General features: G+C 50.6%; 1 protein-coding gene and 1 non-coding gene across 3 annotated transcripts; both read left to right on the top strand.

Moving 5' to 3' along the window:
* On the top strand, positions 1-27,733 carry GOLGA5 (golgin A5). Of its 2 annotated transcripts, none has more exons than XM_058655320.1 (13): positions 1-50; positions 1,233-1,805; positions 6,154-6,381; positions 8,313-8,532; positions 9,916-10,039; positions 12,797-13,000; positions 16,189-16,359; positions 19,066-19,194; positions 20,821-20,919; positions 22,314-22,539; positions 23,478-23,583; positions 25,062-25,125; positions 27,503-27,733. In XM_058655320.1, exons 2-13 carry the CDS (start codon positions 1,262-1,264, stop codon positions 27,581-27,583), a joined length of 2,196 nt encoding a protein of 731 aa, XP_058511303.1. In that variant the 5' UTR covers positions 1-50; positions 1,233-1,261; the 3' UTR covers positions 27,584-27,733. The 2 variants fall into 2 exon arrangements, with proteins under 2 accessions (XP_058511303.1, XP_058511302.1); XM_058655319.1 differs by lacking the exon at positions 1-50 and adding an exon at positions 307-475.
* LOC131478069 (U11 spliceosomal RNA) lies at positions 26,133-26,266 on the top strand. The gene has a single exon (XR_009244287.1). It is a non-coding gene; the product is annotated as a U11 spliceosomal RNA (small nuclear RNA).

The raw sequence follows: 27,733 nt of genomic DNA, 5'->3' as shown, positions 1-27,733 counted from the left end.
CCAGGGCTGGGGGCGTCGAGGCTGCGGGCCGGCGTCTCCGGAGTGCCCAGGTGAGGCGGCGGCCAGGACCCCCGGATGGGCTTGGCGACGCTGGCGGGGCGTCGTCGGCTTTGCTCATCACTCTGTGGGTGACGCTGCACCCTCCTCGCGTCCCCCGCCACTAGCACCGTCTGGTGGTCCGGAGGCTCGAGCAGGGTGGTCGGGAGAGGAGGAAGAGGGGTCCTTCCTCGCGCCTTCATGGCGTGCGCCCCCTTCCCCATCCCAGGCACCCCGTGCCTGAGACCCGGGAAGGGGTTCTGTTGAGGGCTTTGCGCCTCACAAGCTCTGGATTCGTTGCTAGCGAGGCGGACACCCAGGGCACATAGCCTGCGAGTAGTGTTTGCCCGATGAAGCCATCAGCGTGGGCGTGTGTGCTGGGGCCTGCAAGACCCATGCAGATTAACGCGAGAGAGGCAAGGAGTAAGGAGGTAATAACGTGTGTTTAATGGTTTTCCTGGGGTCCCCACCGGCGCCAAGCTGCCTTGAGAGTACTACTGAACTGTAGGACTGCGTGGCATTCAGTATGTTAAGAAGTATTTCAGCACCTGTTCGGTTTGCTGTGCGCGGGCGCATACTACAAGTTTCTAAAGGATCAGATGAAGCCATTGCTACTTAGGTCATAGGGTGGTTGTGAAAGTCACACGTGAGAAACACAGTGTTTACCCAACAGCCAGTTCATGGAAATTGTGTTCAGCAGTTGGCCTGCTTTGCACTGGGTGCCCGGAATTCACTGGTGAACAAAACTCACCCTATTTCTATTGAATGGAGACCCGCTTTAAGGATATATTTGTACTTAATAACAGTGGCTCCAAAAACATTCTGAGGTCTAAGGGGGTAAGACTTGAACCAGTGCACTCCTGGGGCGGGGAAAGAGCAGTTCAGCCCCAAATAGATGTTTTCGCTACGTTGAGTTGAAGCCCTAATAATAGACATAGTCCTGTGGTAGTAGCAGCCACTAGAATGGCCGCTGCCTATTTGCTAGGCATTTTGCCAAGTTGTTGTAAATACGTGTACCTCCTGCAGAGGAGGTACATGTCTCCTCAATGTTCCTGAGCAGTAGTCGGGTAGCTTGTTCAAGGTTACCCTCCTAGTAGGCAGTGGGGTTAGGATTTCCATCCTGGACCGATTTGGAAGCCTATTAACATTGACGCGGTGCCGAATACCACATCCGTCACTGGATGTCTGTCTTACAGGGTCGCCGAAGGATTACCCCGCTCTCATCATGTCTTGGCTTGTGGACTTGGCGGGAAGAGCAGAGGACCTTTTAAACCGAGTTGATCAAGGGGCGGCCACAGCTCTCCGCAAAGAGAACCCCAGCAGCAGCAGCCTCAGAGACAGCGCTGGTGCCGACTGTCCTGAACCTCAACAGCAAAATGCAGATTTAGCCTACCAGACTGGATCCAAAGCCGCTTATATCTCCTCCGCGGCCGAGAACATTCGAAATCAGAAAGCCACCATCTTAGCTGGCACTGCCAATGTGAAAGTGGGCTCCCGGACCCCTGCCGAGGCCTCCCGATCTGCCGAGAGCACCTCGGTCCCCAGACCTTCTTCCCAGTTTGTGCGACGGAAGAAGTCGGAGCCCGATGATGAGCTGCTGTTTGATTTTCTTAACAGTTCACAGAAGGAGCCCATGGGGAAGGCAGAGACCAAGAAGGAGAGGAGCAGGACACCTGTCCTGGCTACTCCTTGGACCGCAGGCCTCAGTTCCCGCAAGGCCAGCGGAACCGTCAGAACCAGCGAGGAGAATCCTGGGAGCCACAGCCATGGTAGTTAACTGGTGCCCTCTTTCAGAGTGGAGCAGATAGGGTGCTGGCACAGCCTGGACGGCCTGGGGTGAGGGTACGACTTGCTGGGACAGCCTGGCCTAGCCCCGGAAATGGTGCTGTGCCTCTGTCTGTAGAGTAACTCTGCCCACGACACAGACATGTTGAGACTCTGTTGTCTTAATCAATTGGAGAAGACTGAGGCTGTGTTCTCTGAATGTGCGCTAGGCCTCTGCGAAAACCATCAGGGCCTGAGTATTCTGAGTAAATAACTAGCCGTTGGTTCAGCTGTTGATTAGTTTAGCATTTGGTCTTGATCTGGTTTTAGTAAGTCATACCTTATCACTTCTTGGCCTTTTTTTTTCTTCCCCTAAGAAGTTGTGCATGTCATATGCATTTTGAGGGGGAATAACATTTATTTGGTTTAGTTTTTTTTTTTTTCTAAGATTTATTCATTTTTATTGCAAAGTCAGATATACAGAGAGGAGGAGAGACAGAGAGGAAGATCTTCCGTCCGATGGTTCACTCCCCAAGTGATAGCAACGGCCGGTGCTGCGCCGATCTGAAGCTAGGATCCAGGAACCTCTTCCAGGTCTCCCACGTGGGTACAGGGTCCCAAAGCTTTGGGCCGTCCTCCACTGCTTTCCCAGGCCATAAGCAGGGAGCTGGATGGGAAGTGGAGCTGCCAGGATTAGAACCAGTGGCCATATGGGATCCCGGCGTGTTTAAGGCGAGGACTTTAGCCACTAGGCCACCGTCGCTGGGCCCTATTTGGTTTAGTTTTAAGAAAATAATGGGGTGTCATGGCTGACACCTTCACACGGTCAGCCCCTGCAGATGCCCAAGCGTGGCCACAGTGCTCATCATGTCACCCAGGGCATGCGCAGGACTCACTTTTTTTTTTCTTTGTATTGGAAAAGCAGATTTACAGAGAGAAGGAGAAACAGAAAGATCTTCCATCTGCTGGTTCACTCCCCAAGTGGGTGCAGTGACTGGAACTGAGCCCGTCTGAAGCCAATAGCCAGGAGCTTCTTCCAGATCTTCCACACCGGTGCAGGGTCCCATGGCTTTGAGCCGTCCTCCGCTGTGTTCCTAGTCCACAGGCAGGGAGCTGGATGGTAAATGGAGCAGTCAGGACATGAACTGACGCCCATATGGGATCTCAGTGCATGCAAGTAGAGGATTAGCCTGTTGAGCCACTGTGCCAGCCCCCAGACTGTTAGGAGTGCCCGAGACTGCTGCAGGCCTGGTTTTCTGTTGGACAGGTCGGTGGAGTTGAACTGCTCTGCACTAGGTGTATAGTATGATTGCACCGACTCAAAGTATGCAGTTGGAAGGGTTGGCCGTCACAGACATTTAGAACAAAGTGGCTTAGAATGCCCTTTTCTCCCAGAGGACCACTGCTAGCCATCTTGCTCCTCTCTGGCGTGATTCTTTATGATTTTGTTAATTTCTGCTTTCTTTGCACTTATTTTGTGGTTTCTCTAACTTCTTAAGATAATATGTAACTGATTTATTTTCTCTCTGGAAGTGCAGGGACATGAACCGGCTTCCATGTGAGATGATGGCACTGCAGAAGGTAGCTTTACCCACTACACTCCATGCCAGCCCCTTAACATTTTTGTCTTTTTATTTACTTATTTATGAGGCAGAGAAAGAAAGTATGCGTGTGAGACAGGCTCTGTTTCTGTCCCACACTGCCTGTGTGTGTCAGCAAATTGGCCAAATCTTCGCCTTGTGTGCACCGGATCCCATTTGGGTGCCTGTTCCTGTCCTGGCTGCTCTGCTTCCCACCCAGCTCCCTGCTTGTGGCCTGGGAAAGCAGTCAAGGACGGTCCAAAGCCTTGGGACCCTGTACCTGCATGGGAGACCCAGAAGAAGCTACTGGCTCTTGGCTTTGGATTGGCTCAGCTCCGGCCATTGTGGCCACCTGGGGAGTGAATCAGAGGGTAGAGGATCTTTCTGTCTCTCCTTTTCTGTGTAGATCTGCCTTTCTAATAACAATAAATAAAATCTTAAGAAAATAAATATAGGGCCTGGTACGGTGGCCTAGCTGCTAAAGTCCTCGCCTTGCACACTTTGGGATCCCATATGGGCACCGGTTATAATCCCGGCAGCTCCACTTCCCATCCAGCTCCCTGCTTGTGGCCTGGGAAAGCAGTGGAGGACGGCCCAAAGCCTTGGGGCTCTGTACCCACGTGGGAGACCTGGAAGAGGTTCCTGGCTCCTGGTTTTGGATCGGCACAGTTCCGGCCGTTGCTATCACTTGGGGAATGAACCATCAGATGGAAGATTTTCCTGTCTCTCCTCCTCCCTGTGTACTTTGCAATAAAAAAAAATCAATCTTAGAAAAAAAAGAAAGAAAAAATAAAGCCAGAGCTTGACCTGGCTGAAGTCAGGACCTGGGAACTCTATTCGGGTCTCTCATGGGGGTGGCTGGGACCCAGTCGTTTGAGCCATCACCACAGCCCTGCACGTGCGCATTAGCAGGAGACTGGTGGGGAGCTGGAGCCAGCAGTTCAAGCTCAAGGGAGACGTCTTTGTCCTAACTGGTGGTTCAGCCACCGGGCTAGCTGCCTGTCAGCTCTTAACAACAGTAGTTCGTATGAGGTATTTAAATCCTGTATGGGGAATGAAATCCATGTTCAATACCAACCAACCCTCCCTTTTTTCTTTCTCCAGAAGTGTTTTATGTGAATGGCGAAGTTAGCAGAGAGGGAGAGACAGAGATGTTGCACCTTTTGGTTCACTTCCTGATTGGCTGAGACTGGACTAGGCCAGAGCCAGGAGCCAGGAGCCTGGAGCTCCTTCCTGATCTCCCTGGGGTTGCAGAGGCCCGAGCACTGGGACAGCCTTCTGCTTTCCCAGGTGTGTTAGTATGGAGCTGGATTGGAAGTGGAGCAGCTAGGAGTTGAGCTTGGACCCATGTGGGATGCCATTCGTATTACACATGGCAGATCCACTGTGCCCCAGTGCCAGCCCCAGCACTCCCATTTGTAAATCTTCATCTATCCATTCCTGGGTTTGTTAGTTTTTTTTTGGTTGTTTTTTCTTTTAGGTAAAGCTTGTGTATTGAAATGTACAAAGATGATAGCTTTGCAGGTGAATGAGTGTGCCCGTGTAACCCACATGTTTGTCATGATAGTTGTTGGCCCCAGGCACTTGGCTGTGTCCTTTTGCGTTGAATCTTCCCAGTGTTGTCTCTGGAAGCATGCACAGATGTCTTCGTTCTCGCCTTTCTAACACTTCGTGAAACTGAAGGCATAGGGTATACACACTTTCTAATCTGCTTGCTACCTTAGTGAGTGGGTCATGTTACGCTTTCTCCTGTTTTTATTTGTTGCGTGGGTTTCTACTTTATGGATAGACCACAGTTTATCCCTTCTCCATGTGAACATCAGGGTTGTTTCCAGATTGGGATTATTATCAGAAAGGCTGCTGTGAACGTTTTTGTACTTTGTGTTTTTGTGGGCTAATGTTTTCATGTTTCCTGGATAAATGCCCAGGAATGGAACTGCTCATCTGTAGGTACAAGTTTAAATTCATAAGAAATTGTGAAACTGTTCAGTAGTGGATCTGACGTTTTATGCTCCCTCCTTCACTGTGTGTGAGGTCTACACCCTCACCAGCATTTGGAATTGCCTTAATTTTAGCCATGTTAGTGGATGTGTATTGGTTCTCATTGTAATTTTAATTTTCATTTCCTTGATCACCAAAAATGTTGAGTAATTTTTCATTGGATTATTAACCCTCTGTTTATATTTAACATTGTGAAGTGTTGAGCCTTGTCCATTCAGATAATCATTTTATCATTTGGAACTAGTTTGTCTTGTATAACATTTTTTCAGAGTTAGTACAAAGCATTCTTGGATCACACTTGGTAGTAGCAAATTGAGAATCAAGGGGAATGTGAATTGATGAGTACATTGGAAAGACATTTAGGTTCTAATGCTTTACTTGCTGAGTCCTGCAGCCATTCTCTTGTGCCTTCCCAGTGTTTCTCAGGCTGGAACTTTCTCCTCCTTTTTTTTCCAAAAACATTTTGGGGCCAAAGTGGAGACTGACACCTCTTCTGCCTGAACGCAGCCACTCGGACAAGCTCTTCTTTCTGCGCCTGGCACTGCAGTCTTGTACTCTTCATCACCATTTGTTCATGTATCCAGAGACCCTTGCAGGTCCGTAGGGTACATTTGTGAGGATGAATTATCCGAGGCGCTGGGAGACTTTAAGCTTGTGTATGGTGTTTGAGCTGTAGCAGTCCACATGAGCTGGAAGGCATCTTACCACAGTCTGTTAACAGTGCCTTTGTAAAGAGCGTGCCAGCATTAGAAACCCTTGTCCTTTTTTCCAGAAGCCACCAGTAGCCTAGACTCTGCTCCGGAAGAATCAGAGGTCTCTTCCAAGGAAAGTGTGTCATCAGCCTCCACCAGCACCGAGCACAGCTCAGCACCTGCTGATGACAGCAAAGCCCACGAGCTGTCCAACCTGCGCCTGGAGAACCAGCTGCTGAGGAACGAGGTGCAGTCTTTAAATCAAGAGATGGCCTCGTTGCTTCAGCAATCCAAGGAGACTCAAGAAGGTAAAGCCTGAGTTAAGTTATACAGGATGAGGAATTTAAAGATCAAAGACAAGTGTAAATCTTAATATCTGAACTACCAAAAATGGTTTCGATGAGGCGTGTTGGGTGGCAGGTATATACAGACATAGACACATAGGACTTGGACTTGGAGCTGATCACCCTCCCACCAACTCCAGCCAGAGAAGGCCGCCCTGTCGGGTCAAGTTGAGGCACCCAGAACTGTAAGATGTGAGGATCAGGCCTTAGGTACCATCTTGCTCATCTTGTATTTTTGCCGTGGCTGTTCAGGGCAAGGTTAACGACATGATAGGCCCTGGTTGGCAGGGTCCCAGCACTGAGGTACTGAGGGGCAGACAAGCTTCGGATTCCTCAGAAATGGGTGGTGACGAAGGAAATAATCTCATAACTGGGGTGGAGATAAGAGGTGGTGGGTGTGTTACTGCATGGCTGAGAATACGGAAGAGACACAGGCTCACTGTTCTGGATCCTGGGGGCTAATTAGAAAGCAGCTGGGGGCAGTGGGAAAGGTTCTGTCCAAGTGTGAGTGGTGGCCCAGGAAAGCAGAGTGTGGAAGCAGTCTCAGTGCTGTGGCATAGGTGGCATTTCATACGGGTGCCAGTTTGTGTCCTGGCTATTCCACTTCCGATCCAGCTCCCTGCTTATGGCTCGGGGAGGCAGAGAAAGATGGCTTGAGTACTTGGAACCCTGTACCCAAATGGAAGACCCAGAGGATACACCTGACTTTGGATCAGCTCAGCTCTGCCAATTGCGAGTGAATTGATCCCCAATTAGGGGAGTGAACCAGCAGATGGAAGATCTCTCTCTCCTTCTCTCTGTAACTTTGTCTTTCAAATAAGAAATAGCTCTTAAAAGAACAACTGGTTGGCTCAATTGGCTCACCCTCCCACTTCAAGCCAGCTCTGGGATCCCATATGGGTGTCAGTTCATGTCCCCGCTGCGCCACTTCCCATCCAGCTCCCTGCTTGTAGACTGGGAAAGCAGCAGAGGACGGCCCAAAGCCTTGGGACCCTACACTCTTGTAGGAGGGCTGGAAGAAGCTCCTGGCTCCTGGCTTTGGATTGGCTCAGCTCTGGCCATTGCAGCCATTTGGGGAGTGAACTAGCAGATGGAAAAATCTTTCTCTCTGTAAATCTGCCTTTCCAACTAAAAATAAATAAATCTTAAAAAGAAGATGACTAGTCAATCTGACATAAGAACATGCTTCACTTTAGTCATGCTCAGTTAACATGGAAATAGAGCTTCTCCTGAGACCCTCTGACATTTGCTGTTGGACTGCAACTACAGGTGGTTAGGAGGGTCTGGATCTGCCAATGCATTTTATTTTGATTTATTGAGTTAGTTATTTGATAGTGCCAAATCCTAACCGCTAGACCACCAGGGAAACATGAGTTAGTTATTTGAGAGGCAGAGAGACAGACACAGAGTGAGGACTCCCATCTGCTGAATGCCTGCCGTGACCAGAGTTGGGCCAGGCTGAAATCAGGAACCGTCTAACTGTTGTCCCTCATGGAGGGCGGAGACCCAGGCGCTTGGGCCATCATTGCTGCTTGCCCAGGCATTTTAGTGGGAAGCTGGCTTGGAAGCGAGTAGCTGGGACCCAGCAGCAGTTTAACGCTGCACCATGCCTGTTGTTTGGTTGACTTTAATGCTGACCTTTCGCATCTGCTAGTTTTGGCTCCCGGCTGCTTTCTGATGTATCCCAGAAGCCGCAGCGTGGGAGCAGAGCTGCTGGCTTTGTGCTCCCTAACCTGCTGAACGAACGTGAGCCACTGGGGCCGTAACAACGGAAGGTACTTGGAAGCTGCCAGTGTTGACCAGAAGCACAGTCCTGAGGGTCTGAAAGGTGCCTCTGTGCTCTGAGAAAGATGTGTCTGATTTTGCTCCTATAGAGTGAATTTTGCTTTTCACAGAACTAAACAAAGCAAGGGTGAGGATTGAAAAGTGGAATGTTGACCATTCAAAGAGTGACCGAATGACGCGCGAGCTCCGCGCCCAAGTGGATGACCTGACCGAAGCCGTGGCCGCCAAGGATTCCCAGCTGGCGGTGCTCAAGGTGCGGCTCCAGGAGGCCGACCAGCTGCTGAGGTCCCGCACGGAGGCGTTGGAAGCCTTGCAGAGCGAGAAGTCACGGTTGGTAGTTGTAGCAGTGAGAGAAGCACACTTGATTGGTCAGTGGGCAGCGTGATAGGTAGGATATCCTGCCTCAAGAACATGGCTTTTTTGTTTTTAAAGATTTATTTTTTTAATTGCAAAGTCAGATATACAGAGAGGAGGAGAGAAAGGAAGATCTTGCATCTGATGATTCAATCCCCAAGCAGCCGCAACGGCTGAAGCTGAGCTGATCCTAAGCCAGGAGCGCAGAGCTTCTTCCAGGTCTCCCACGTGGGGGCAGGGTCCCAAGGCTTTGGGCCGTCCTTGCCTGCCTTGCCAGGCCACAAGGAGGGAGCTGGATGGGAAGCAGACTGCTGGGACTAGGACCGGTGCCCATACAGGTTCCTGGTGTGTTCCAGGCGAGGATTTTAGCTGTTAGGCTACCATGCTGGGCCCTTCTTCTTTTTTTTTCTTTTCTTTTTTTTAATTTACAAGAGGAACATTTCTTCTGACAGTGTCAGAAATATGTGTGGATAAAATGAGCTTGTTGTTTAAACCTTGAGGTACAGGGTCTAGATCTAGAGATATTTGAAGAGCAGAGTGTTGTCCTTTTTTTTTTTTTTTTTTTTAAGTAACGTGTAGAGCACCCTGATCTGAGAGTCTGAAATATGAAATGCTCCACAGTCTGACAGTTTTTGAGCCCTGACTTGATGCCACACCCAACCTGACGGGGAAGGTCACAGACAAAACACAAGCACACTAAGAATGATGGTGTATAGTTACTTGCAGACCTCTGAATTGAGTAGCTAAAAAATATCTCGGGGCTGGCACCATGGTGTAGTTGGTTAGGCCTCTGCCTGTGGTGCTGGCTTCTCACATGGGTTCTGGTTCAGTCTTTGCTGCTCCACTTCCAGTCTCTGATGTGCCTAGGACAGCAGCAGAAGATGGTCCGAGTGTGTAGGTCCCTGCGTCCATGTGGGAGCTCTGGGAGGAGCTCTCAGTTCTAGCTTGCTGTCTGTCCAGCTCCGATCATTGTAGCACTTTGGGGAATGAATCAGCAGGAGGAAGATCTTGCTCCTCTGTAACTTTGCCTTTCAAATAAAAAAATAAGTAATAGTAGCCGATAAAATTATTGTCAGGCTATGTTTATGTGAATAACAAGCAGATTTCGTGGTTAGATTTATTTCTGCAAGTCCTCTCTGAATTGCTTTTGTTTCTCAGCACTTTTGGACAGGGGACACTCCATCATACGTGATGTGTGCTTGTATTTGAATGCCTAGAGTACAAATTGCATTTCTCTATAAAGGAAAAATCCATCTAAACCTGTTTGTTTGGCCAAGGCATCGTTCTCATGTCTGACTTGCAAGCTACGTCCTGTGCGCCATGGCTGTGAGTGACTTCATATGATGTGTTTTCTTTCAGAATAATGCAGGATCGCAACGAAGGCAGCAGTTTGCAGAACCAAGCTCTGCAGACCCTGCAGGAGAGACTGCACGAAGCCGATGCCACCTTGAAGAGAGAGCAGGAGAACTATAAGCAAATGCAGGTCAGACTCCGGGGGTCTGCCTTTGGGCCAAGGCGGAAGGACTTTATACTGTTGCATAACATACTTGTTTTAAAAATAAAGATTATTTAAAAGACACAGAAAGAGAGAGAGAAATGTGTCCACTGGTTCACAGCAGCCGAGGCTGGACCAGGCCAAAGCCAGGAGCTTGGAACTCCATTCAAGTCTCTCACATGGGTGGCAGGGGCCTAGTCACTTGGGCCACCTTCTGCTGCCTTCCCAGGTGTATTAATAGGGAGCTGGAGTGGAAATGGAGCAGCCAGAAATGGAACCAGCACCCAGATGGGCTGCTGGCATCCCAGGCAGAAGCTTAGCCTACAAAATGCAGGCTCCACGTAGTTAATTCCAACAGCATTTCCCATTGAGTCACTGAAACTTCTTTGGGAATTTATGATCAATATTTAGATTTCATAAAATTTATAAGTGAACAAATAGATTCAAATATCCAAGTTGTTTTAAACATGTTCAGGTTTCTAGGAATAGACAGTTACTAAAAAGAATAAGCACACACAGCACAGGAGTTATAGGAGAACTCATAAGATACAGCAGGAGAAACACAGGAGTCGTACAGTGTTAATTATCATAACCCCAAATTGGAGCTGATGCAGGTGCTGCGTTCGTAAGAAACTGTAGAATACCCTGGCAAAGAAATACTAGGTAGTCATAAAAAGGACTGCAGTGAGCACTGGCTTTATGGTGTAAGAGGGTAAAGCCTGTGATACTGGCATCCCATATGGGTGCTGGTTCTGGTCTTGGCGTCCCACTTCTGATCCAGCTCCCTGCTAACACACCTGGGAAAGTAGTGGAGGATGAACTGCATGCTTGGGCCTCTGCACTCGGGTAGGAGGCCCGGAAGAAGCTTCTGGCCCCTGACTTCTGTCTGGCCTGGCTTTAGCCATTGTGACCATTTATTTGGAAGATGGAAGGCATCTCTCTCTCAGTCTTTCTCTCTTTATGTCTCCCCCCTGCAGCCACTCTCATCTCTTCTTTTTGTGACTGCCTTTCAGATAAATTGAAAAATGTTTTAAAGGACCAAAATGTTAATGGGTGCTGCAGTGTGGATGTTCCTTGAAAACAAGGGGATAACTTGAGGAGGACTGATGACAGAAAGCCATATAGTCTATAATTCTGTTGATGTGACTTGTCTAGAATGGGTAGGAGATGTGTGGAGAAGTACAGTAGATTCGTGATCACCAAGCACTATGAGGCTGAGTGTAGGGTAGATCATTTCTCAGGATTGGCGGGAATGTTCTAGAATTCGAATAGTGGTAATGGCCACACAGCCTTGTTGAATGCACTGAACACCACTGAATTGTCCCTTAAAAGGGTGAACTTTATGGCAAGTGAGTTCTTTCAACATTTAGTTATTTATAAAGGTTTTCAGCAGTAAAATTGAATGTTAGTTGTTACATTTCAATTTAGTTACAATAAATAAAATTTACTTTCCATTAGATGCCCCTTACATACTCTGTGGACTTCAGTGGTCTTGGTATTTCACTAAAACAGGAAGTGACTGGATCAGAAGTTCCTGAACTTCTGGTTATTGGCATGTAATTCAAAAAGCTTTCTGATACCACAGTTTTCTGGTAAAGGAAGCTTTTGAGAATAAAGCTAACAATTTTGAGAGCTGCAATTTCTTTTTCCTTTTTTTTTTTTTAATTGTTATTTGAAAGGCAGAGTTGTAGAGAGAAGGAGGAACAGAGAAAGATTTTATATGCTGGCTCACTCCCCAGATGGCTACAATGTTGGCTTATCCAAAGCTGGGAGCCCTTAGCTTCCTCCAGGTCTTCCACGTTGGTGCAGGAGTTGAAGAACGTGGGCCATCTTCCACTGCTTTCCTAGGTGGAAAACCAGAGAGCTGGATTGGAAGTGGAGCAGCCATCAGCCGGGAGTTGAACTGGTGCCCATGTAGGATACTGATTCCAGAAGGGGAGGATTAGCCTGTTACGCCATGGTGCCAGCCCCCAAATTGGGATTTATTTCTAAACAAACAAAGAGGGAAAAAGTGATAGTGTATTTTTAGAGTGTCTTAAAAGCTTTTAAGCTAAAACAAAAAATTCCATTGACTAGCTTTGCTAGAAACCTTGAAATAAGGGAACCATTAGCCATGGTACTGTGAAGATCTAGCTGTTCACTTCGTCCTCCCAGACTTCATGGCTCTTTGTAGACTTGTTAGCCATTGAACATCATATGCATCCAAGGAGCGAAACTAGACCGACAGAGAGCTCTCCTGTCTGTTGTTTCTTTTCCCAAGTGGCCACAGCAGTGCTGGGCCAGGCTGAAACCAGGAGCTGGGTGTCCCACATGGGAAATGGGCTCAAGTACTTGGGCCATCCTCTGTTGCCTGCCCAAGCAGATGAGCAAGGAGCTGGGTTGGAAGTGAAGCAGCCAGTTCTCAGACCGGCACTTCTATATGTGATGGCATCATTGCAAGAAGCAGCTTAACCTGATATCCTCTGGCTGCCTGAAAGTGCCTAGTGTTGGAAATGCCAATTTGGTTTGGCGGCAAGAGCCTGGGAGGCTGTATTTCTAGCAGACTGCCTCTCTGACCTTGGGTCCTTGCGCTGTTTTGAGCCACAACCTTAGATGTCTTGTTCTCACAGATGAAGTTCCCTTCCCTGTGACATTGTTGGGCTGAGCTGATAAACTCTGAGACATTTGAATGAATGTTGTAAAGTGTATGTCCAAGCTAGTAAGTCATCCTGCTATAGATCTGAAAGAGAATGTGAACTTTCACAGAGTGAGTTTGCTGCGCGTCTTCATAAAGTGGAAGTGGAGCGTCAGGGTTTGGCAGAAGCAGTAACCGTGGCGGAAAGAAGGTGCTCGGAAGAGAAGAAGCGAGGCGATGAGCTGCAGCAGCAGGTCAAGCTGCACAAGGCCAGCCTGGAGTCGTCGAAGCAGGAGCTGATTGACTATAAGCAGAAAGCCACACGGATCCTCCAGGTAGGCACGAGGGCACACGTACAGTGTAGGAGACACAGCATGATGCTGTCACACATGCTGTGTGCCTCATTTCCGGTGCTGTGTTCTGCCCAGCCATTCCCAGCAAAGATATGGGGCCTTTCATTTTCCCCTCCCTTGTAAAGGATGTGTCCTGCCTGCACCCAGTTCACCTTGTTGCCCTGTCACTTGCTCCCTGTGACGCCATGAGGGAGTGGTGGGGTGCTGTCTGTCCCCTGGGGCTCTCACAGCTGCCTTGCCCTGCTCCAGCACCTCCCCACATGCCCAGGCGACCCTGCCTTCAGCCTTATGGCTGTTCTCCACCTCTCCTTCCTGCGCCTTGCAGTTGAGGGAGCACGTGCAGGGTAGTCCTACTGCCTGTGCGTCGACTCACTCCTACCACGTCATCTAAACCTTTCTGCACGGTCCATCTCCTTTCTTCCCGTGCACAGCTCCCTCAGCTGCTTGGTTCTTCCTTTTGTTTTTTAATGTTTATTTTTATTTATTTTCATCGACTTGAAAGAATGAGAGAAAGAAAGGTATCTTCAGTCTGGTGATTCATCCCCCAAATGCTCACCACAGCTGGGCTGAACCAGCTCGAGTCAGGAGCCAGTGTGGCAGCATAGTGAGGCTGCCATGTGATGCTGGCATCCCAAATGAGCACCAGTTCAATCTCCGTTGTTCCGCTCTCAATGCATCTACCTGCTAATGAGCCTAGGAAAGTCACAGAAGATGACCCCAGGTGCCTGGGCTCCTACATACACGTAGGGGAACTAGATGAAGCTCCTGGCTCCTGGCTTCAGCCTGGCCCAACCCTGTCTATTGCAGCCATTTGGAGAGTGAAACAACACATGGAAGATGTCTCCTTCTCTGTCTTAACCCTGCCTTCAAAAAAAAAAACCTCATCTGGGTCTTCCACGTGGGTGACACCAGCCCGTGATCTGCTGCCTTCTTGTTGCATTAGCAAGAAGCTAGTTTTTAGGGGGAGTATCTGGGACTCAAATGAGGCATTCAAGTTTGGGAGGCGTACTAGGCGATGGACACTCCAGGCGAAGGCTGCCTTCTGCCTCGGTTCCCAGGAGAACACAGGGTTCCCTTGTGGAAGAGCAGAGACCAGCTCCGGGGACTCCCGCCTGTGGAGAAGCAGCCGCTCGGCTTTGAGACCTCTTTGAGCTGCTTGCGTCTCCTCCTTTTCTTGGCGGACTTAGGACCATTGCTGTTATTTCATCTGCGTTTCATGTCTTGTGAACGCGTTATCCTTCACTAGCTCAGAGCATCTCTGTGCCTACTGTTTCTGGGGTGTCCTCTTCTGGGTGTCCATGCACTTTGAGGTTGAGCACTGAGGTTGTTCACCCCGCTGCTTCTTGAAGCTCCAGTCTTCAGGCCACTCATCACAGCCTGGCTCTCTGACCCCTCCTGCCGCTGTCTGGCTCCCACGGGCCTGTTTCCCAGTGTGCACAGTTTAACAGTCCCTTAACCTCTGTTCCAGCTACTCTGGTTATTTTTTCTACCTTGCACTGGCGTAATTGTTTCTTTCTATCACCTGCTTATGACTTCAAGTGACTCTCCAGCCGTAACTTCAGAGCCCAGTTTCTGCGTGCTGTGCAGGGGTGGGGGTCCTCACGCCCAAACCAACTTCCTGTTCGTTCTCTGATATGGTAAATACTTTTGTCATCTGGTAGTAAAACTTGAAACTCCAAGGTTTTTTTTTTGCTTGTTTTTCAAAGATTTATTTGAAAGCAGAGCAACAGAGAGAAGGAGGGACAGATCTTCCACCCGCTGGTTCAGTCCCCAAATGGCTGTAGCCAGCTGAAGCTGGGAGCTGGGCACACCATGGAGGTGTCCACTCGGGTGGCAGGAGCCCCACGCACTTGGGCTATCATCTGCTGCTTTCCCACACACTTTGGCGGGGAGCGGGATCGGAAGCAGAGCAGCAAGGACTCAAACCGGCGCTCTTGTGGGATGCCTGGTGTCCCCAGCTGTGGCTTAACCGGCTGCACCAAATGTCCACCCCACCCCCACAGCCATTGTTCACTCTGTCCCTTTGGCCCCTGTCTCCCAGCTTTTATCACACCATGTCTGTTGTTTTTGTTGTGTCACCCCAGAGTGTTGCTTCATTGAAGAAGGTGCCCCTTGAGCACCCCACTATTCATGAGGTGCTGGGACCAGAGCTGAGAGAACCCAGCACAGCGGGCAGCTCTGCCTATGTGCTGTTGCTGGAGCCTAGCAGATAGGCTGAGCGTGGCAGCTCAGAGTCAGGGCCAGCCAGGAGCCAGGCCCCGAGGGCCTGCGTGCAGTGCAGGGGGGGTTTCATCTTCTCCTGGGGTGATGGGGGAGCGTGGTGTGATCGAGTTTGTGGGGGCAGCAAGAGGAGGCATATCATATGTCCCCACACAGGGCCTGCTGCCTGTGAACAGAAAGGGGAACAGGGTTGGGGGCTGGTGAAATAAGAGGCTGGGGTGGTCCTGAGAAACCCTGAGATGGCAGAAAGGCTGAGGTCTGAGGGCAGGGTCAGACTCGTGAGTTTTGACTGAGCGGGCAGAGGAAGAGAGCCGGCCGACAGCAGACACGTGCCGAGGAGGGAGTAGGTGCGGGTCTGGCCTGGGACACCCCATGGTTTGGCCCTGCCCACTGAGTCGCCAGTCGCAGTGCTTCCACGAGCCCCTCTCTGCTTTGGCATTGCTGTGAATTGCCCTCTGTTGTGCCTCACTTTTAAAATTGTAGTCATACTCGGCCCGGTGCGGTAGCCTAATAGCTAAAGTGGCACTTCTTCTGGGTCTTCTGTGCAGGTGATCTGGTCAGCTCCGTCCCAGCCTTCCTATCACTGCCTTCCGCTGAACCTTGAACTTCCCTCTCCATTTGCGAGACAGGGGATATCGTCCAAGCCACAGACGCTGTGTTGCACGGAGCCCGGAGCCAGACCCACTGTAGCTGCTGGAGTAGAGAGGGGTGGGTGACTGTGACAGCAGGTTTCATCCAGAAGTAGATGGCGGAGACTGAAATCCAAGGCCACCGGCAGCGACGACCTCTCAGTCTTACCCCGGGGGTATACTGACCTGTGGATCACTAGAATATTCCTTGAATGACAGACCACTGAAGTGCTTCCGGAGTGGGCTCCTTTCGATGTAGCAGGTTATATTTGGCACACACTCTGCTTTACTGAAGCATAATTCTTTGTTTTCCTTTTTAAGTCTAAAGAAAAACTGATCAACAGCTTAAAGGAAGGCTCTGGCTTTGAAGGCGTGGACAGCAGTACTGCCAGCAGCATGGAGCTGGAGGAGCTCCGGCATGAGAAGGACATGCAGAGGGAGGAGATCCAGAAGCTGATGGGCCAGATCCAGCAGCTCCGCTCCGAGTTACAGGTGAGGGCGCTGTGGCCCGGCCTCCCCACCAGCCCGTGGCCCTGATCCTGGTTACAGGTGAGGGCGCTGTGTCCCGGCCTCCCCACCAGCCCTTGGCCCTGATCCTGGTTATAGGTGAGGGCGCTGTGGCCCGGCCTCCCCACCAGCCCGTGGCCCTGATCCTGGTTACAGGTGAGGGCGCTGTGGCCCGGCCTCCCCACCAGCCCGTGGCCCTGATCCTGGTTACAGGTGAGGGCTCTGTGGCCCGGCCTCCCCACCAGCCCGTGGCCCTGATCCTGGTTACAGGTGAGGGCGCTGTGGCCCGGCCTCCCCACCAGCCCGTGGCCCCTGCTGCAGGCAGTCTGAAAGAACAGAGCTGTCTGTCACTGGGCACTGAGGATGCCTGCAGCCCAGGAGCAGCGTAACTGGCTGTGCCATAACACAGGATAGAGGACTTCTCTCTGTGCCTTCCAGATAAAGCAAAAATAAGATTGAAAAGAGCACGGTTCATTATCCTGTACTTTGTTTCCTCACCCTCCACTGTCTCCTGTAATCTTACGTTAAAAACTGCCTGTTTAGGTGAAATGAATGTTCTGATTTTACTTTTGGATTATAGTAATTTCTAGTCATTTGGGCACAGTAATTAGTGTAGTTTGGAGCAGACACATGAAAGTGCTGGCTGTGGTACTGTCATCCTGTGTGGGCGCCAGCTTGGGTCTCAGCTGCACCACTTCCGGTCCAGCTCCCAGTGCTTGGGTCGCTGGCACCTGCTGGGGGATCCAGGTGGAGCTCCTGGCTTCACCCTGACCCAGCCCTGGTCAGTGCAGCTGTTTGGAGAGTGAACTAGTGGATGGAAGATCTCTCTTGCTGTCACTCTATCACTGCCCCCTTCTATCCCCCACCCCCTCCATCTCCCTAACTCTAACTTTCAAGCAAATAAGTCTTTTGAAAAAAGAAATCTACCAACTGGCTCACCCCACATGCCTTCCAACAACAGAGCCTGAGCCAAGTCAGCCAGGACGGGCTCGGCTGAAGCCAGCAGTGGGGAGCTGCATTCTGGCCTCCCACGTGGGCGGCAGGGGCCCAAGCACTGGGACCTTCTACTGCTGCTTCCCCACTAGCAGGAGGCGAGATTGGAAGCACAGCAGCTGGGACTGCAACTAGCACATCCTCCTGGGATGCCGGCACGACAAGCGACGGCTTAGCCCACCGTGTCACAACACAAGCCCCCAAAGTAGCATTTTCTAAATCTGTGAATCTCTCTTGAGTGCCTACGCATTTAGTCCTATGAACAGAAAATTAGGTAGATGCTAAACTTGTTCCTACCTGTTCTGTCTTTTGAGTGATGAAGTTTATTCCTTGCGGTAGCCCTGTGAGGGAGCGCCTGGGTTCTCATTCGGTAGTTGCGGAGGACTCCTTACCCCAGGATGGGCAGTGGCAGAGCTAGGGTTCGAACCCTCGCCTGGTTCAGCTCAGGAACATGTCTTCACTGCTCTGCGTGCTTCCCCCCAGGGATCGGCCTCAAGTGGCAGGCAACTGACAGGGATCCAGCTGCCTTCTGCTTACTCCACGATCCCAGAAGGCTTCCACAGGGTTCTGGGGGCTGCGGGAACTGCAGGTGGCTCATCTCAGTCATTTGCAGCAGTGGGTGAGCTCCTGGCATTTGGGAGAAGGGATTGGGAGATGAGAAGGAAGATGAAGGTGCCAATGTTAACCCCTTGGACTACATGGTTGGATTTGTGCTTAACCCAGACAAGGAAAAATCTAGAAACTTTCACCTGGTCTCTCTGCCAGTAGTAGGTCCTGAAGGAAACCTGCAAGATGGTTTTGGGTTTCAAGATGTAAATCAGATGATAGTAGTAAAGCTACTGGCCAGCTGAAGGAACCGCTGTGCTCTGACCGGTACTGGGGTCGCTGGTCTGTGTGCATCCCACCCAGCGTACTAGCTCTCAGCCGCCTGAACAGGGAAGCGGTGCCTTCAGCCCTTTGAAGTGGGTCATTCTGTTCTAGGTGAGACTGGTGGCTTTTGAATGGAGCCATCACTCCCACGAGCCAGTGTGCCCATCTGTGAGAACCCAGTGCTTTGGGCGCTGCCGGATACCCCGTCCCATCTTGTGCGCTCGTGGGTCAGGCGCTGGCTGCCTGCCCTGAAGGCCGAGGCGGCCTCTCGCCTCCTGCTCCTTTCAGTGCCTCCTGGGTCCAGTTGACAATGCATCATGCAGGGGTGCTTCAGTTTGTGGAAAATGAAATCAACATTATTTTGATGCAAAAAGAATTTTAAAATCCGTGAATTTTTAAAAGGTTTTTCTCACTTATTTGAAAGGCAGAGCCACAGAGAGAGAGAAAAGGATGGATCTTGTACCCGTTGGTTTACTCTCCGAATGGCCACAGCAGACAGCTGAGGCTGTGGCAGACTAAGCCTGAAACTGCCTCCCCACACTCCACACGGGTGCAGGGACCCAACACTTGGGCTACCCTCCCACTGCTTCTCCAGGCCATTCGCTGGAAGCTGGATTTGGAAGTGAAATAGCTGAGACTTGAACCAGTGCCTATATAGGTATCAGTATTGCAGGCGATAGTCTAACCCACTGCACCACTGTGCCCGTCCACTGTCACGTTTCATCATGGCTATTATCGTGCAGTTTTTTCAAGATCCCCTGCAGGTTGCTCGATGACTATGGCTGCGTGGTTAATTGCTGTTTTCACACACAAGCTGCTTTTTTGTAGGACGCAGAGGCCCAGCAGGTGAGTGAAGCTGAATCGGCGAGGGAGCAGTTACAAGATGTGCAAGAGCAGCTCGCTGCGCAGAAGGCGTCTAAGCAAGAGCTGGAGACAGAGCTGGACCGGCTGAAGCAGGTGAGGCCGTTGGCTCCTGAGCAAGACTCGTCTTCGCCGTCAGAGGTGGCGGCCTGGCCTCACTGGGCACCGGCTGTGCACTCAGGGCAGGAGTGTGCAGGGCCTCCGAGCCCCAGCCACCTGCCTGTCCAACCCTGGGAGGGGTTTGTGTTTTTCTTTAAAGGCGTCCCAAATGGTAACGGGGGTTGCTGAAGATGACACAGCCAATCGGAGAACAGACTAGAACCAGGCTTCCCGTGCAAGAGTTGCATTGTTCCTGCTACCTTGTCGTAGACCTGTGCCTAGAAAGCTGAGAGTTGTGCTAGGTTACGTGGGTGGCGCCGCCGTGTGTTACAGCACTCGGTGCGGGAGCAGTAAGCAAATACGTATGGCATGTATGTAACATGCCATGTTAGTGCCTTGTGACTGACAGATCACGCTTGGATTTTTTATTTCATTCTTCAGTTGGCAGTTAGGCTTCCTGAATCTAAATATTTCCTTTTTTTAAGATTTTTTTTTTTTTTTTTTTTTTTTTTTTGCTTTCCCAAAATTGAAAGAAGAGAACACATGTGATTTATTCAGTTCAAGGCAGACAGTAGCAAAGCATGGACTCTGTGCTCTGAAGCTTCCATGGGGGACGAAATTTAGGTAACATGCAAGAGAATTTGTAAAAATTTATCTGGGAAGACAGGAGAGGGAGAGATTGAGACAGATAAACAGCCTGCTGGTTTGTAAGATTTATTTTTATTGGAAAGGCATAATTACAGAGAGAAGGAAATATACAGAGAAAGATCCGTCTGCTGGTCCACTCACCAAGCGGCTGCAGTGGCTAGAGCTGAACTGATCTGAAGTCAGGAGCCAGGAGCTTCTTCTGGGTCTCCCACACAGGTGCAGGGTCCCAAGGCTTTGGGCTGTCCTTTACTGCTTTCCCAGGCCACAGGCAGGGAGCTGGAAGGGAAATGGAGCAGCTGGGACACAAATTGGTACCCATAAGGGGTCCTAGCACATGCAAGGTGAGGATTTAGCCACTAGGCTACCGAGTGCTTGGGCTCCTGGCTTTGACCTGGCCCAACCCTGGCTTCTGTGGCCATTTGTGGAGCAAACCATTGAATGATCTCTTTAACTTTGTCTTTCAAATAAATAATCTTTTTCTAAACTGAAAAAAATCAAAGCATGGGCCTGACACAGTAGCCTGGTAGTTCGAGTCCTCACTTTGCACATGCCAGGATCCCATATGGGTGCCAGTTGTAATCCCAGCGGCTCTGCTTCCCATCCAGCTCCCTGCTTTTGACCTGGGAAAGCAGTCGAGGACGGCCCAAAGCCTTGGGACTCTGCACTCTTGTGAGAGACCCAGAAGAGGCTACAGGCTCTTGGCTTCGGATTGGCACAGCTCTGGCCGTTGTAGCCGCTTGGGGAGTGAATCAGTGGATGGAAGATCTTCCCCTCTGTATATCTGACTTTCCAATTTAAAAAAAAAAAAAATCAAAGCACAGGACCACATACAGACTTGCAATTCATAGCAGGTATTTTTTCCACAAAGGTAGAAATATATAGAACCTGATGAGATGAATAATTAAGCAAGCTGGGATGCTGAGGATGGAGAGGGCATCTGAGTTGGCTTTCGCTTGTTCTGCACCCACTTCGTAGGAGCTCCGCTATGTGGAAGACGACTTGTATCGCACCAAGAACACACTGCAGAGCCGGATTAAGGACCGGGAAGAAGAAATTCAGAAGCTCCGGAACCAGGTAGGACTGGTGGGTACCACCTCTTTGCCAGCACGTGTGCCCGGGGGAGGGGAGGTGGGAGTCGCCCCTCACAGCCGAGGCCCCGGCCCGGCCAAGGACCCCGTCTTCCGGAGCTTGCAGGTTCAGTGCAGTCCTGCTGCTTTCTGGTTTCATAATCGTGTTTTCTTTGACCTAATAAATAATCTGATAGTAAATCTTCCTCGTTAACACACTACAGTTCTTTCATAAAGCCACCAGGGTCCTATTTAACTCTGAAAATGACAAGACGTACAGAAAGTGACCCTGTTGAGGCCTGCCGCCAGTTGGCCACAGCCTTGATCGTTCGTGGAATCATAGACTCATCCTAGAATTTTCTCTTGTCCCTCCCTTCCCTACAGTTAGGTGATTATTTATACAGGACTCATGAATCATTTAAATAATGAAGGACAATTAAGTCTTGATTCTGTAGTGACTCAGTTTGAGCCCTGCAAAGTCAAATCGTTTTAGTCTTAAGTGCTCAGACTTCATAGGAGTCCATGATTTCAAATGTTTGAAAACGTCTCAATTTTTGTAGGAGTTGGGAACAGCAAGCGGGGTTCTTCATTTCCTGCCCCTTCCCCCACCTGTGTCAGTGCCCTGGACAATCAGAGCAAAAGCTTCCGGTTAGCTAAAATACTGTGCTGTTTTTGTTAGCCACAGATTTCTTTTGGGTATTTTTCATCTAACTAGGACAGGTAAGTCTTTGTCTCATGGAAAGTTGATTACAATTTAAACAAGGCTCAGCGTCCTGTCCTCCCGTGGGGGTCACTGCTGCCAGGCCTCCTGGGAGACCCAACATGTGAGCTAAAAATCCAGCTGCCTGTTTGAACATGTCTCATTCTTTAAATCTATTGTATGGGAGCAGATGAAAACATGCAGGAAAATGAACCATAATCCTTATCTCTTAAGTAGACTTTTAAGTTAACAAAAACTGAGCCTGGCGCAATGGCTCAGTGGCTAAATCCTTGTCTTACATGCACTGGGATCCCATATGGGCGCCAGTTCACATCCTGGCAGCTCCACTTCCCATCCAGCTCCCTGCTTGTGGCCTGGGAAAGCAGTCGAGGACGGCTCAAAGCCTTGAGACCCTGCACCAGTGTGGGAGACCTGGAAGAAGCTCCTGGCTCCTGGCTTCGGATCAGCACAGTAGTGGCCATTGTGGCTACTAGGGGAGTGAATCAGTGGATGGAAGATCTTTCCTCTCTGTCTCTCCTCCTCTCTGTATATCTGACTTTGTGATAAAAATAAAATAAATCTAAAAAAAAAAAAAGTCAGCTGTGACTGCCACAGTTGACCTGTGCAGATCCAGTCCTGTGACTTCAGGATTGAATGGCTTCCGTCTTGGGTGATAACCTCATGAGTGCTTTGCCTTGCAGCTCACCAATAAGACCCTGAGCCACAGCAGCCAGTCCGAGTTGGAGAACCGCCTCCACCAGCTGACGGAGACACTAATCCAGAAGCAGACCATGCTGGAGAGCCTGAGCACCGAGAAGAACTCCCTGGTCTTCCAGCTGGAGCGGCTGGAGCAGCAGGTGCGCGCGACCGCAGGCAGCACCAGCAGCGGCTCCTCCATTAACATGTCTGCAGTGGACAGCGGTGAAGGTAACAATAAGTCAGACAAAATCCTGCCATCTGCACAGGATTCCGTAAATTGATAGGAGTTTTATTTGAAAAGAAACTTCATCCTTTAAAGGACTCACTTTCTCCCGTGTGAGGTCTGGGCTGTGTGGTGTGTGCTGCTGTGCTTGGCGACTGGATGGGTGGGCCTGGGCAAGGAGGGCCTGGCCCTGCCCAGATTACTGACCTGGTCAAGATCCTGAAATAATGACGCCCAGGAGACAGAGAAAAGACTCAGCAGGGTAGCAGCATCAGGGCCAAAACGGGTCTGCAGGGGATTTGTGCGCTCTGATTCTAGCAGAGAAATCATAGATTCTCAAAATACATCATCAGAAAGAAGGCGAGGACTGTCCAGGTGAGCCAGCAGGACTGGCCCTCGGAGGCAGGATGGAAACAGGAAGGAATGCAGGTTTCGGTACGGAGTGGGTAGAAGGATGAGAAGGGGAGATGGCAGGAGAGGGGGTTGGCAGTGAGGGCAGCGACTGGGGTCACAAGCTGGCTGTGCTGGGGTGGAGGGCTCTGCCAGACACACAGGTGGGCACCAGAAGGCAAAGGGCCAAGGCAGGGGTGTGGACTTCAAGGTGGGAGGGACACATGTGGGAGGCCTCAGCTTCATGGGGTCTCTCCTGCCAGCCAGTTACAGGAACAAAGGGGCCATTAAAATTGACCCTTCACTAACACCTGACATTGGGTCTTTCTTAAGTTGTTGCTAAAATCACTTTCTTGAGTTTTAAATGTTTCTTTTTGTAGATGTGGAAGTTGAAACATTTGTGTAAGCAGTTGTATCTGCCTTTTCTTACTCTTTGGCGACAATGGTTGAATAGTCAGCCTTGAGAATTTCTCCCAGACAAATGTGTGTCCAGCTGTAGTTGTAGGAAGTTGATTTGGTGTCAGTATGCTGATTTATTTTCTCACTTAAACAGCGGCACGTCTGCGAAATGTCCCAGTTCTGTTCAATGACACGGAAGCTAACTTGGCAGGAATGTATGGGAAGGTTCGTAAAGCTGCGAGTTCCATTGACCAGTTTAGGTAAGCAGTGCCAGCGGGAGGAGTGGTGGCCGTAGACTTTCTGAGTTTTCTGGTGGTTTCAGTCACAAGTGTCCGCAGGAGGTGGCACTGGCCTTGCTCCTTTAGGGATATCGTGGCGTAAGACATTGCTTCATGAGGCCTGCTGGTGTTCGCATTTGTTGGAGCTGATTAGCTGTGACCATTCCTGGTCTTGCTGTACTAAACTCTCCAAGGGAGCTGTCCTTGAATGTCACTGGAAGGTCCCTCCCTGATGGGAAAGTGGTTTATCCCAGCATGTTACCACAGGCTCAGCCTAACGGGGGGCTGTGCTCAGACCCAGCTGGACAGCTTGTGTTTTACTGTATCTTTTTTTTTTTTAAGAATTTTTTTTTTAATTTGAAAGTGAGATACACAGAGAGGAGGAGAGACAGAGAAGAAGATTTTCTGTCCATTGATTCAAGCGGCCGCAACGGCCGGAGCTGAGGCAATCCAAAGCCAGGAGCCAGGAGCTTCTTCAGGTCTCCCACACAAGTGAAGGCTCCCAAGGCTTTGAGCCGTCCTCGACTGCTCTCCCAGGCCACAAGCAGGGAGCTGGATGGGAAGAAAGGCTCCCGGGATTAGAACCCGCGCCCATATGGGTTCCTGGTGTGTTCAAGGTGAGGACTTTAGCCACTAGGCCACCACGCCAGGCCCTACTGTATCCTTTATAGATACCACACAAATCATAAATAGTGTAATCATTATGTGTGTTTATATAATGCATTTCTAAGTTGGCAAGCATTTTCCTTATCATGAAAGTATTTGAACAGTTTACATGAACCCTTGATAGAGTCCATGTTTAAACAACCTGCTGTACCCCTCTTCTTTCTGGGGTTTGTAATTCAGCAAGGTTGTAATGAACTAGCACAGAGCAGGAATCTTTATTACCGCCGGGCATCAGAACCGTGGTGTTCAGCAGCTGGAGGTGAGACACTGAGACCCCTGTCGCTCCCGATCCAAGATGCGCGCACGTGCTCTGAGTGTCGGGCAGTCGTGTGTTCACCATACGGCCCAGTTTGCAGCTGGAGACCCCACGTGTGAGGCAGTCGTGTGCTCACCACACGGCCCAGTTTGCAGCTGGAGAGCCCACTTGTGAGGCAGGCCTGCGTCAGCCGCAGTGAAAGAAGCAGAAGGTGCATTTCCTCGTGCACTGTCCGGGCTCAGTGGGAAGAAACACGTCACCAAGAGGCGTGGCCGTGAGGTCGGGACCTGCACCCGCTTCTCTCTCGCTGCCCAGAGCCGCCCCGCGTTTCTCCAGCCATGAGGAAGGGTTTTGCCAATCCCTCCAACATGTCCACATGATTGTTTCAAGTTAGCACTTGACAGCGTTCTAGAAAAAGCACACTTTGCCAGAGGTCCTGTGGTAGTTGAGTGGGGGGAGTATCTAGCGTCGAAGCAGCCCCTGGGGAGGCTGTGTGGCGTCTGACTCTCTTCTTCTCTCCCCGCGGCCACCTGCGCAGCATCCGCCTGGGCATCTTCCTGCGGAGGTACCCCACTGCCCGCGTGTTCGTCATCATCTACATGGTAAGTGCCTGCGTGCCCAGCTCTGCACCCGCTCAGCTCCCCTGTGGCCTCACCAACAGCCGGGCAGTCCATTTGGAAGGGGAGTAAGGGAGCTCACTGTTGATGTTCAAGAATTCTGAAAGTAGATAACAGTTCTTTGTGTCTAGGGTAGAAAAAGGAGAGAAAAGTGCAATCTGAAACCAGGAGCCAGGAGCTCCTTCCGGGTCTCCCATGAAGGTGCAGGGTCCCAGGGCTTTGGGCCATCCTCGACTGCTTTCCCAGGCCACAAGGAGGGAGTTGGATGGGAAGTGGAGCAACCGGGACACAAACTCGTGTCCAAACTGGGATCCATATGGGATCCCAGCGCTTGGAGGTGGAGGATTAGGCAATTGAGCCCAAGTGCCACAGTCCCTGGGCTGTTTGCTTGAAGAGCCTTCTGAAAAAGAAGTACCCTCATCATCCACTAGAGGGAGGAGTTATCCCTTTAGATAGAAGGGAGTGTCCGGGACTGGCGTGATTACTCAGTTGGTTAGTCTTCCACCTGTAGCTCTGGGATCCCATATGGGCACCAGTTCAGGTCCCGACTGCTCTGCTTCAATCCAACTCCCTGCTAATGTGCCTGGGAAGGTAGTGGCAAGTGGCTCAAGTCCTTGGGCCCCTGCACCCATGTGAGAGACCTGGAGGAGGCTTGGTTGAGCTCTGGCTCTTTGACCATTTGTCTGAGATGGAGATGGAGGGTCTCTGTCTCTCCTTCTCTCTGTAAGTCTACCTTTCAAATACAAATAAATATATATAAAAAAGAAGGGGGTGACTGTCAAGATTCAGAGTATCTTCCCCCCTGCAGAGGGGCCAGGTGTGGGGGATTCCTTCTGTCAGTGGGAGACGTGGAGTGTTGCCATGAGAGCACTGTGGGGCACCTGTGGGGCCCCAGTCATCCTCTGACACCCCAACGCACGGCTCCCAGCAAAAAGAGCTCCCCAGCTCCCCTTCCCCAAATCTTGGTTAAAGGTTTTCGAAACACCGGTTGTAAAAAGGGCTTCTGTTATAAGTGCACACGTAGAGTGGCTCTGTTTGCGCTTTGTGCGGAATCGACAGCACGAAATTTCGGAAGCATCAGTTTTTGACTTCTGGGCCGCTGGTGATCATTGATCCTAGTGCCCTAAAAAAACACCAATCACAACTATTCTTTTAAGAACTTATTTTTATTTAAAAGGCAGATTTACAGAAAGATCTTCCTGCTGGTTCACTCCCCAGATGGTCTCAACAACTGGAACTGGACCAGCCCGAAGCCAGGAGCCAGGGACTCTTCTGGGTCTCCCATGTGGGTGCAGGGACCCAAAGCACTCGGGCCATGCTCTGCTGCTTTCCCAGGCATATTAGCAGGGGACTGGATCACAGGTGGAGCAGCCAGGACATGAACCAGGGCTCATATGGGATGCTGGCTCTGCAGGCAGAGTTTAAGCTACTGCACCACAGCGCCAGCCCTCAGAACTGTTGTCAATGCCTTGCCTACCGGTTTCTTGTATACCTAGCACTTTTTTTTTTTAAAACATAACACACTGAGGGCCCGGCGGCGTGGCCTAGCTGCTAAAGTCCTCGCCTTGAACGCCCCGGGATCCCATATGGGTGCCAGTTCTAATCCTGGAAGCTCCACTTCCCATCCAGCTCCCTGCTTGTGGCCTGGGAAAGCAGTCGAGGACGGCCAATGCATAAAAATGAATAAATCTTAAAAAAAAAAAAACATAACACACTGAGAAGAACATTTTCTTTTTTTTTTTAAGATTTATTTATGTTATTACAAAGTCAGATATACAGAGAGGAGGAGAGACAGAGGAAGATCTTCCATCCGATGATTCACTCCACAAGTGAGCCGCAGCAGCTGGTGCTGTACCGATCCAAAGCCAGGACCTGGAACCTCTTCCGGGTCTCCCACGTGGGTGCAGGGTCCCAAAGCATTGGGCCGTCCTTGACTGCTTTCCCAGGCCACAAGCAGGGAGCTGGATGGGAAGTGGAGCTGCCGGGATTAGAACCGGCGCCCATATGGGATCTGGGGGCGTTCAAGGCAAGGACTTTAGCCGCTAGGCCACGCCGCCGGGCCCATACCTAGCACTTTTAACCAAGCTCTCTACTCTTCATTATAGTCACCTGGTAGGTCATTCATGCCCCCACACGTGTGTGTGTGAGTGCAGGCAGGTTTGGGCCGCCTCTCCCTGAGCACTCTAGACAGAGAACAATTGTCTTCCTCGAGTGTTCCCTTTCGTTCCTTGGTGGGTCCGCCAGTGACCGTGCACAGAGACCCTCCTGTGCCTCCCACGGAGGGTGCGCAGGCTGGGCCTGCCCGCAGTGCACCGGCCCTGTTTGGCTAAGCCACAAATGTATCTCTTTCTCCTTTCCTTAGGCTTTGCTTCACCTCTGGGTCATGATTGTCCTCCTGACTTACACGCCGGAAATGCACCACGACCAGCCAACCGGCAAATGACGGCAGCCCCATTGTCTCAGCAGCAGCTTGTCTCCCTCTGGACAGGAGCCCCCGGGACTGCCAGCTGCCTGACGTCCGGGGAGGGCGCGCACAGTGGATTGCATCACTACAAGCCTTTGACTAAGTTATTACCAAGGATTCCACTACTAA

The sequence above is a fragment of the Ochotona princeps genome, chromosome 26 (assembly GCF_030435755.1).
Source record: "Ochotona princeps isolate mOchPri1 chromosome 26, mOchPri1.hap1, whole genome shotgun sequence".
NCBI lineage: Eukaryota > Metazoa > Chordata > Mammalia > Lagomorpha > Ochotonidae > Ochotona > Ochotona princeps.
This window is presented reverse-complemented; position numbering and strand designations above follow the sequence as displayed.

Coding starts and splice junctions, on each gene's coding strand:
- GOLGA5 (XM_058655320.1), top strand. CDS start 1,262: ATGTCTTGGCTTGTGGACTTGGCGGGAAGAGCAGAGGACCTTTTAAAC. Junction 19,195..20,820: donor AGCTGGACCGGCTGAAGCAG/GTGAGGCCGTTG, acceptor CCCACTTCGTAG/GAGCTCCGCTATGTGGAAGA. Junction 23,584..25,061: donor AGTTCCATTGACCAGTTTAG/GTAAGCAGTGCC, acceptor CCACCTGCGCAG/CATCCGCCTGGGCATCTTCC.